This window comes from Sorex araneus, chromosome 9, assembly GCF_027595985.1.
Source record: "Sorex araneus isolate mSorAra2 chromosome 9, mSorAra2.pri, whole genome shotgun sequence".
NCBI classification, from domain to species: domain Eukaryota; kingdom Metazoa; phylum Chordata; class Mammalia; order Eulipotyphla; family Soricidae; genus Sorex; species Sorex araneus.
The window spans coordinates 2,783,597-2,794,538 of NC_073310.1; the positions used below are offsets into that span (position 1 = coordinate 2,783,597).

Genomic DNA, 10,942 nt, shown 5'->3' on the forward strand with positions numbered 1-10,942 from the left:
ATATATATATATACACACACACATATATATATATATTCTTATTCATGCCTGCTTCTTTATTTCTGAATTTGTCTAGGTGACTACCTAAAGGTAAACTTCCCCAAATGATGGCTAATTGTCGGGGCTGGATAGAGAGTACAGCAGGTAGGGTGCCTTGCCTTGCATCCCATATGGTCCCCTGAGCACTGCCAGGAGTAATTCCTGAGTGCAAAGTCAAAAGTAACCCCAGAGTATTGCCCAACGTGTCCTCCCCCTGCCCCCAAGGAGAGAGAGAGAGAGAGAGAGAGAGAGAGAGAGAGAGAGAGTCACATAAGTAGACATTTATCAAACCAACCTGGCTCATTTCAGAGAGTGGGGTAGAGAAATGGCCCAAATGTCAGAGTTTCTATATTGTCAGCAATCAGAATTCAGAATTCACTCATAGCTGCCTAAAGCAGTTTGAACTTCTTTACCTTTAATCATCTCTGTCTCAATGACATTCTGAACTGTCATTCTGTTCTTTGAAGAATCTGGCTCCCATTTGGAGATGGCACAATGACCAGTCCCCTACAAAAGCAAAAAGGGTGTCAAGGATAGGACGAAGCGTAAGGTGTGGTGACCCAGTTCCATCGCCAGAACCACATCTGGACCCCTGAGCATTTCCAGGGATGACAGCTGAGCACAGAGCAGGAGTAGCCCGAGTGTGGCCCAGCCCCCGCCCCCCCCCCCCCCGCCTCCATGGCATCCAATGCAAACTTGGTCCTTTAATCTGGGTCCTCCACAAAGCAGAAACATCCAAGCTGTCCTCAGTTTTTATTTCAAAATATACTTAGATCATTGAGGCACACTCGTTTCCGTCTCCAGGGTCCACTCATGCGTTAACAGAACACAGACGAAGAATATCGAACAGCTGCTCACTATCAGCACACGAAGTCTGGGAACAAGGAGGCCCCCAGCCCTAACCCATCTGAGCCCGGGCGAGTCAGACCAGCCTATCAGCATGAGGACGCGGGGCCTCTCTCTAAGCAGTTTTGTCAAAACAAATGACAACGACAAATATTTGGGAAGATTCACAAGTGCCAATTTAAAGTTATTTGAAACATCAAAAATTAAACTGGGTAGAAAAAAACGGAAATGTGATTACTTCTTTTGCGGGGGTGGTGGAGGTGGGGACAGAGAGGGCCATACCCAGCAGTCACTGTCACTGTCACCCCATTGCTCATCAATTTGCTCGAGCGGGCACCAGTAATGTCTCCATTGTGAGACTTGTGGTTACTGTTTTTGGCATATCGAATATGCCACGAGTAGCTTGCCAGGCTCTGCCACGCGGGCGAGACAGTCTCAGTAGCTTGCCGGGCTCTCCGAGAGGGGCGGAGAAATTGAACCCGGGTCGGCCGTGTGCAAGGCAAACACCCTACCCGCTGTGCTATCGCTCCAGCCCTATACCCAGCAGTATTTAGGGATTACTACTGGCTCTTGCTTAGGGCTCACTCTCAGTGGTGCTCAGAGGACCACTTGTGGTGCTAGGAACTGAACCTGGGTTGACTGTGTGCAAGGCAAGCGCCATACCCATTGGACTCTCTCTCCAGCCCATGACTGATGTGTAACGCCTTAATTTGGCAAATAAAAATGTCATAAATGTTACAGCTGTACTGAACTCTTGCCTTCTCCTTGAATATATTAGATCCTCCACCCTAATTTCAAAGACAGTCTGACGAGAATAACCAAAAATGATATCAAGTGACAAATTGTCATTTTTCACATGGAACATGAGACATGATTCAGGAAGGTACTCTTTGTGTTCTCTGCAGCTAAGAACTGGATTCGCTGGGCCAGCTTCCCAAAATACTACCAACACAGACAAAAAATAGTATCCATTAAATGAAAATTAACTGGAAATTAAATTAGAATACTTTTCATTAAATGGAGGATTAAATATTTTTACTCCCTACTTTTTAAAAATTTTTTAAAATATTTTTACTTCCTAATATTTTTACTCCTAGTAAATATTTTTACTCCTCTCCCAAAAGGAGAGGATTTTGTTTTTGAGAGGGAGGCTTTCCCTGCAGTGTTCAGGACTATACCACGCAGGGCCAGAAAACTGGGGCTCCCACATGCGCCCTTTGATCTCTTCCCAGACAGTGATGATCCTAACCTGGTTTATTTCAAGATTCATGGGATCTGTCAACTCAACAGAAACAACACAATTATCAAATGAATATCTATTTGCAGTTTGGGATTTCTTTCAATTATGAATATAGATAATAAACTGAATTATTATGCCTCCAACTAGCTATAATATATACAGAGAGTCTGATTAGGGCTTTTGGTCCTTCAGAAAATAAAGATGCAGGATGTAGAGAGAGAGCAGGGAGCCCTAGTTATTTCCCCTGAGCACTGCTAGGCATGGCCCAGTCCTCTCCATTCCCCCAAGAAAGGAAATGAAAAGCTGCGATTCTTTTGTTTTCGATTTTGTCTTTGGGCCCCACCCAGGGTGCCCCACAAGGTCCACGCACGCACAGCATGCACCGCAGTGCTCGGAGCCGTGCCTGGGCAACACCCCCAGTTACACCATCTCCCAACAGAGGCCAAGGTGTACTTACTCAATTTTATGGCCTTAAATTTAAAATTTCCCAGTTTCTGTTACTCATTACAAATTAATTCATAATTTAACCAAAAACCACATACTGTATATATTTTACACAATAATAAAAAGAAATATTACAAAAATAATTACCCCAATTATCACAGAGATTTTGCTACTGAGATCTCCAGCCACGAGACTGAGACACCCGAGAGAATGATAATTTTCAGTGGAAATGAAACTGGACTGGATTTCTCCTTGTAACTGCAAAACAGGAGGAAATTAAGATATAAGACACTGACAAAATCATTTTAAACCAACAAATTACAAATGTATTTCTCCTTTTGTGTGCATGCATGCATGCATGTGTGTGGTGCTGGGTATTGAAGCTGGGACGCACACACGCAAGGCATGTCCTCAACTTATATACCCACGCTATAAATGTATTTTGGGGTGGGGAGGGCATACACCCAGCAGTGCTCTAGAGTTACTCCTGGCTCAGCTCTCAGGAATTACTCCTGGCGGTGATCAGGGGACCATATGGGTTGGCAAGGGTCCAACGTAGGTTGGCCGTGTGTAAGGCAAGAGACCTACCTGCTTTACTATCTATATAGTTTTAAACAGAAATAAAGATGTGGTATGATGTTAATCCCCAAACATCATCCAGCAGACCACTTCTCCTAGCCTTCCCTTAAATGGAGGTTTCAAGAAGATAGCAAGATTTTGTTGTCTTACCTTCTTTGCTGTGCTGAAGTCAGCACTCTCCATGGCTGCAGTGGAAAGAAAGCAGACTGAATTTAGAGTAGGGAACCTACTAAGTGCACACGAGCCAGCCCTTTCATGCATACAGTGTCACAGACTGTACTATTCTTTTTCTTTTTTTTGGTCTTTTTGGATCACACCTGGCAATGCTCAGGGGTTACTCCTGGCTCTGCACTCAGGAATTACTCCTGGCGGTCCTTGGGGGACCATATGGGATGCTGGGGATCAAACCTGGGTTGGCTGCATGCAAGGCAGATGCCCAACCTGCTACACTAGCACTCTGGCCCCAGACTGCACTATCCTTAAAGAGAACACTTAAAAACCCGGAAAAATAAGAAGCATCGCTGTCAGCTAATGATGACAAATAATACATCACTCACCTTGCTGAATTTTCACAAGCTGAAGGTTTGTTACATAAAAAAATCCATTGGTTGTTAGAAGCAGCATATAATAGGTACCTGTTAAAAACAATCATAGCAAAACTAGTGTCTCTAAAAGGCACAGGCTTTTAACGTTTAATTGAGTTTAAGATATGCTAAGTTGCTAGTTTAAATTATCCCCCTCTAACAAGAGTGATGGCACAGATGAAACTTATTTACAAAAAGCATGTTCATGCGTTTTGTTTTTCAGAGCCTCCCAAGCAGTGCTCAGGGCCCCCAGGCCCACTCCCAGTGACAACTGTGTCCAGTTCAGTGCTCGGTCAGTGATGAGGTGGTGCTTGAACACAGGGTGCAGAGAGGAGAGGAGAGCCAGCAGGGATACCCCAGGTGCTGGTGGTTAGAGGCGTGTGATACCAAGAAGGAAGTGTGGGCTGCAGCAGGAGCTTGAGCTCTTTGAGCTAGCTCCCTGACTCTACTTTGTGTGTGTGTGTGCTTACACACCAAGCAATCACTATCACTCCAACCCCTGACTCCATTTTATTAAAATATTTCAAAAATTGTATAAAAACAAACTTAATTTGGAGCGATATATAGCAGGTAGGGTGCTGGCCTTGCTCACGGCCGACCCGAGTTCAATCCCTGACATCCTATAAGTCCCCTGAGCACTGTCAGAAGTGATTCCTGAGTGCAGAGCCAGGACTCAACCCCCAAGATCTCCTCCGTATAGCCACAAAACAACAACAAAATTAAGTTGCTAGAAAAAGTACTAAGCAAGACAAAAGGTGAACTGAGAGGGGTTAAGGTGCTTGTCTTGCTGTAGCCACTTCCGAGTTCACCCACTTGGTACCTGGTCCCAGGCCTATCTGTGTGTGCAGGGCTGGAGGTCCCCAAACACCCCGCACACAACGCAGGGGGCCCCAGACAATCCCCGCACCACGGGGCTGAAGCAGCCCCCCCTTCTCGGCCTGTGCACCGATGCATTGCCTGCACGGCTGAGACTCTCCAGAGGGCGCTGGGGTTCCTGAGCACGGCCTGGGAGACTCCTTCCTCCCAAAGCATAAAATTAGTTTAGAATACTATGATTTAGGAAAAGCACATTTAAACCTCTGAAAAGAAATAAAATTGAAACACCAGGGGTCCGGGAATGTGGGTCAGTGGTCAAGCGCCTGCCTTGCTTGCAGGAGTCCTGAGTTCCATTCCCAGCTTTGAAGAAAATAAATCAACCTGCTTCTTGGCCAAGAATGTGGCTCAGTTATAGAGCATATGTCCTGCATATCTGAAGTCCCGGGTTCAACCCCCAGGTCCCCAACACCACAAAGAAAAACACAAAAACCCACAAACCTGATTTTTATATCAATTGTATCACTAGAAAAATTAATTTAGTCAGGACAATTAATTTATACGTAGTTAATTAACTATAAATCTATTTCCACTGGGAATTAATCAGAAACCATGTCACCCCATTTAAAAATATATAAGTAAAAAAAACTTACCTTCAGTTGAGTCATCCTTCTCAATAACAAGACTCTGGTAAGCATATTGATTTTCATCATTATTTTTCGGAACAAAAGTCTAATGTAAAATAATGTTAAATAAGATTAAAGCAAGAAAAATATGCTTGAGTCTTATACTTAAATCAAGTTATTAATTAGCCTCAGTACTAAGTCTGTCTATGTTCCAAACATCTTCATTTGCGGAGGCGTCACATTCCACGAAGCCCAGGGTCACTCCTGCGGAGCTTGGGAAGCCGTGCAGTGCCAGACCCTATACTTCTCACACGTGAATCATATGCTCAAGGTCTTTGAACTATCTGCCAGGCCCAAAACATATTCTCTCTAAAATGGAAAATTATGGGTTTGGAGAGATTCTATAGCTGCGGACAACATGGGCTCGATCCCCTCAGCACTGCCAAGTCATTCCTGAGTGCAGCCCAAAACTAAAATAGTTTTTAAAAAAACAAAGAAAAAGAAAGAAAATTATGTGAGATATTCATTCAGACTAAAAAAAAAATTTTTTTTTTTTTTGCTTTTTGGGTTACACCCAGTGATGCACAGGGATTACTCCTGGCTCATACACTCAGGAATAACTCCTGGCAGTGCTCAGGGGACCATATGGGATAATGGGAATCGAATCCGGGTTGGTGGCATGCAAGGCAAACACCCTACCTGCTGTGCTATAGTTCCAGCCCCCATACTAATACTTTTGAATCTTAATTTTTCAATTTTGCATTTTATTTACGTTTCTGATATAGTATTTTTTTTAAAAAAAATTATTTCTAATTTAAAACGCAAGCCAAGGAATAACCAGGGGTACAGTTCAAGAGATTAAGCATGCTTTTGGCATGCACAAGATCCCCTGATATGCCAGAAATGACTCGGAAGCACGACCAGTGTGGCCCCAAAACCAAATCAAACAATCAAAAAAGACTCAAAACAACCACAAAACACAAGCCAAATAAAAGTTTGCTTGAGTGTTATTGTCCAGACATCATTTAGGAATGGAGAGATAAAATATGACAGGGTCTTACATTAGTGAGCAAGGTTTGCTGTGATGTCACATGAATGAGATGTAACTTGCCACTTCTCTCCCCAACCAAAAGAAACTTCCCTTCATGACAGAGTCCAACTACATCCACTTCGGTATCTGAAAATTTCAAACCAAAGTTATACACTTCCTCTAAAAACGTGATTCAGTATGAAAAATTGCATATTTTGTCATTGAAAGTCAATGACTCATGTTTTAAGTATTTCACAAAAGCAATTAAAACAAAAAAAGAATTTTACCGATTCTTATTCAGCCAACAGGTATTTCCCGAACATATATAATAAACATCGTTGTAGGCCTTACGTGTATCTGATAATAACAAAAGGTTTTTGCCTTTATGAAGCCTGTATTCTAAAGTAGAAGGTCTACAATTGGCACAATTAACAAATTATACGACCTGTAAAAAGTGAATTCTCTGGAAAAAGGAGAAGTAAAGCAAGGTAAGAGACCAGAAAAGGCAAGAATGGGCAAGGCAGCACTGACTGGTCTCCAGAAGGCCTCAGAAGGTCTGTTCACAAGGGAGAAAAGTTTAGGAGCACCAGAGAGTCAACAATGGGCAACAGGGCCAGAGTGATAATGCAGTGGGTAGGGCATTTGCCTTGCTTAAAGCCCCCCAGTTTCAATCCCCAATGTCCATATATTCCCTGAACCCCACCAGAAGTGACATGGTCCCCAAAGTTAAAAAAAAAAATAAAAAATAAGAAATCAGCAAGTCTTTAAAGGGTAGATGAACTTGAATTATCCAGCAGTATCACCTTTTTTTTTTTTTTTGGTTGTTTTTCTGTTTGTTTTTGAGCCACGCCTGCCTGTGTTCAGGGCTTATACCTGGCTCTCTACTCAGAGATCACTCCTATTGGGCTCAGGGCACCCTATGGGTGCCGGGGATCGAACTCAAGTAAACAAAGCAAGTAACTTCCCCATGTCCCGCTGTACTATCTCTCCGGCCCCTTCGTGCCACATCCCTGATGTCTGGCACAGAACGCATAGGATTAACGGCTTTCCAAGGCCAGGGATAACAGGGTCCAGGAGACCTGGTCAATGGTTGGAAGGTGCCACAAGTGTGGGGGGGGCAAAGGGCAGTTTGGATAGAGAAGAGGCCAATGTGACAGTAACAGCTGGAAACGATCACTTTGGACAGGAACTGAGTGTTGAAAGTAGGTAAAGGAATATAACCGATAACCTTTCAGTATATATATTGCAAACCATAATGCCCAAAAGGAGACAGAGAGAGAAAGAGGGGGAGAGAGTGAAAGAGAGAGAGAGGGAGAGAAGAAGAAAAGTGCCTCCCATGGGAGGGTCTGGGGCAGGGATGGCGGAGACACTGGTGGTGAGAAATGTACACTGATGTTGGGAAAAAAAGAGAAAAAAATTAATGGTGTTCAAAATTAACTTCGTGAATCAGCCCAATTTCAAGTTTTAGAAATGGGTGGTGATTGAGAAAATTCAAAATAATTGTAGTGGGAAGATGTAATGTAGGTAATAAAGGTGTTGAGATTGGTGTTAGAATATTAAATGTAATAAACTACTGTGACTAACTATAAACATAAAATTAAATTAAAAAAATTAAAAATGAGCTGAAGCGATAGCACAGCAGGTAGGGTGCAAAGCTTCTGAGCCTAGGCCATGCTGGACAAAAATTTTCAGAGATTAAATTGACTTATGAGATGTTAATAGGTGAAGGGAAATGATGCGACCCAAAAAGGCAAGTCATCTGGCCTCGTGCTGTTTTTGTTCATGTCCGTGAGGCAGCCCTGTGTGCGTGGGAGAAGATTGATGCAAATGCTGAATTTAAGGGAAGTTTTACAAAGATTGTCCAGAGGTCCTCAGAACCTTATGCAGTCTTTATAGGAAGGTTGATGGAAGCCACTGAAATGCAGGTCAAGGGTAAGGAAACTCAGGAGCTTTTGACTAAACAATTGGCCTTTGAAAACGCTAAGGATTGCCAGGCCATTCTGGCCCTATTAAGGAGAAGGAGGACATAATGGGGTACTAGGAAGCATGTCAGAATGTTGGTTCTGTTCTGTCTAACATAAGGTGCAGATGAAGTCTATTGAGGTCTATGCCTTACAAGCTCAGAAAAGATGTTTTAATTGTGGAGAACCAGGCCACTTTCGTAAAGACTGCAGGGCGCCTCCCAACCGTGCTACTGTGAGAGCATCTCCCGGGCCCTGTCCCAAGTGTAAGAAGGCAAACCACTGGGCCAGAGACTGCCAAGCCAGACTTAAACCTCCTGGGACCTGTCCCAGGTGCAAGAGGGGAAATCATTGGGCCAGAGATTGTCACTTCAATTTTGATGCAGCTGTTGACCCCAATTCAGGAAACCTGCAAGGGGGCCAGCCCCAGGCCCTGCAAAATCAGGGCATGTTCCCAGTTGCAGCCCCTGTTCCCAATATGGAGTTTCAGAGCTCCAATCAGTAGACTCACTGCAGCCAGTAACAGCAGGAAGCGCAGCTTTGGGTATTTCCTGCCCTGATACGATTAGTATAACCCCGTCCAGTATCCTTACAAATTAAATTCTGGTGTAAAGGGACCAATTCCACAAGACACTATAAGCCTACTCTTAGGGAAAGCAGTTCGACTATTAAGGGAACACTGCGGCTTTAAGTCCACCACCTCTTCATATTCAGTGGGTATATGGCACAAAACAACAAAAGCAAAAAAAGGAGGTATTTCCCCACTTGAATGTATTGGGGAAACTTCTCATTCGAGGAAAAGTCTATGCTTATATTTTAACAGGTAACAGACTCACAAAAAAAATATTTGGGTTCCGCAAAAGACATAACTTACAATACAAGTTCAGTGTCCTTACAAGGATCTGATTTTACAAGCTAACAGAATCTGATTAGGTAAAAAATGATTAACTGGTTGGGAAAGAGGGTGCAGAAAAGAGTTTACAGACAAAAAAAGGAATGGGAGTGACTCAGGAGCACTGTGATGGGTATAACCTGATAAACCTAAGTTCCCTGCAGCAAGGCTGAAAGGATAAACCAATATTATCCCACAGGTTCAATTCCCAGCATCGCATATGGTCCCCCTGAGCACCGCCAGGAGTAATTCCTGAGTGCATGAGCCAGGAGTAACCCCTGTGCATTGCTGGGTGTAACCCAAAAAGAAAAAGGAAAATAATAATAATAATAATAACAACAACAATAATAATAAATTAAAAGGCAAGGAGGTAGAAAACCGAAGCCAGAGAGCTGATTTCCAATTTCACTGAATTACATTACACTTACCAAATGCAAGATGCAACTGCAGTGATCTACAAATGCTGTCAAGCAGTATCACTGATCGGTCTACGACAATAATGAAACCATCACTCAAGCTGTAGGCTTGTATCTTTGGATTGAGAGAGGCCTGTAGGGGGAGGGTGGAGAAACAAATCATCCCCATACATGTTTAGTATGTCTGTCCCCCAAACTTTCTGGTTCTGTATAAGATGGGCTCAACCCCCTGGGATTCCACACTACATAGTTAGGCCCCTCTCGGCTACACCAAACCTGCCAGGCCCTGAAATCAGGCTGAGTATCGCCAGGAGTGGCCCCCCACGTCTCAAGGACTACTTTGGGAGTCTCCCACTCCCCAAATTAACCCATGAAGTCAAACTTTCTAGAAGGCTAAGAATAAGATCCCGGGCCTAGAATAAGAATAGAATTATTATTATAAGAAGTATAGAAAGAAATTCGTGGAAAGGCTAAATCCATATTCAGTGTTCAGGGTGTTTGGTTCAGGAGTGAGATCAGAAAGGGACCCCTTCTATTTTTCCCCTCCATAGTATAATTTTATTTTTATTTTATTTTTAGATTTTTTTGCTTTTTGGGTCACACCCGGCGATGCACAGGGGTTATTCCTGGCTCTGCACTCAGGAATTACTCCTGGCAGTGCTCAGGGGACCACATGGGATGCTGGGAATCGAACCCGGGTCGGCCGCGTGCAAGGCAAACGCCCTCCCGCTGTGCTATCGCTCCAGCCCCTAATTTTATTTTTAACTTTTTTTAATTTCTTGAATCACCATGAGATACAAGTTGTTTATGACTGAGTTTCAGCCTTAACCATGTTCAAGCATCCATCCCTTCACCAATGTCCACTTACTTCCCTCCACCAAAGTTTCCAGTTTCTCTCCCACACCCCAGCCTGACTCTATGGCAGATACTTGACTCTTTTTTTTCCCCTTTTAGGCACTGTGTTTTGCAATAGTTATCGGGAGGGTATAAAGCGTATCACTTTACCTCCTTACAGACCCCAGTTCTTGTTCAGAAGAACTCCCTCTATTTCTCAAGCTGCTGCTGCTAATTCTTCGCAGCATTTTATTAACGTTTTGCAAACTAAAAATGTCAAGAGGGGCTATCAAAAGTTCTTCTGGGGGGGGATTATTGATCTTAAGCTGAGAGAGGGAGAAGCAGGTAAAAACTTCCGATTATCCAACATTAAGCCTTGAGTCTGAGAAAGTGCTATTTCCGCTTTTGCACTTGCTTCAGTAAAAATTGTTTAGTGCAGGCAGCATGACAATCATACCTTGTCAGAAGAGATCTTCGCTAGTAAATCTACTTGGTACAAAGCTGTCCCGTGTTCTTTTTGGGAACCCACACATAGGTACCCACTTCCTGTATCATCACTTGTCAGCAGCTCAATGTCGTTCCACATATTTCTAAGCTTGTCTTCTGGGCCCAGGAACCACTGCCTTCCCTGGAACCGC

The 10,942-nt window shown here is 43.5% G+C and overlaps 1 protein-coding gene across 1 annotated transcript in view; it reads right to left on the reverse strand.

Moving 5' to 3' along the window:
- KNTC1 (kinetochore associated 1) overlaps positions 1-10,892 on the reverse strand; it is a 64,016-nt gene extending 53,124 nt beyond the window's left edge. Inside the window, exons 1-8 of the mRNA XM_055147469.1 lie at positions 10,762-10,892; positions 9,483-9,603; positions 6,233-6,348; positions 5,199-5,277; positions 3,706-3,783; positions 3,299-3,333; positions 2,717-2,827; positions 453-546 (exon numbers count right to left, since the gene is read on the reverse strand). Of these exons, the coding sequence (XP_055003444.1) occupies positions 453-546; positions 2,717-2,827; positions 3,299-3,333; positions 3,706-3,783; positions 5,199-5,277; positions 6,233-6,348; positions 9,483-9,603; positions 10,762-10,890 (763 nt within the window). The 5' untranslated portion in view covers positions 10,891-10,892. The remainder of the gene's footprint in view (positions 1-452; positions 547-2,716; positions 2,828-3,298; positions 3,334-3,705; positions 3,784-5,198; positions 5,278-6,232; positions 6,349-9,482; positions 9,604-10,761) is intronic.
- Positions 10,893-10,942: the final 50 nt, after the last annotated feature.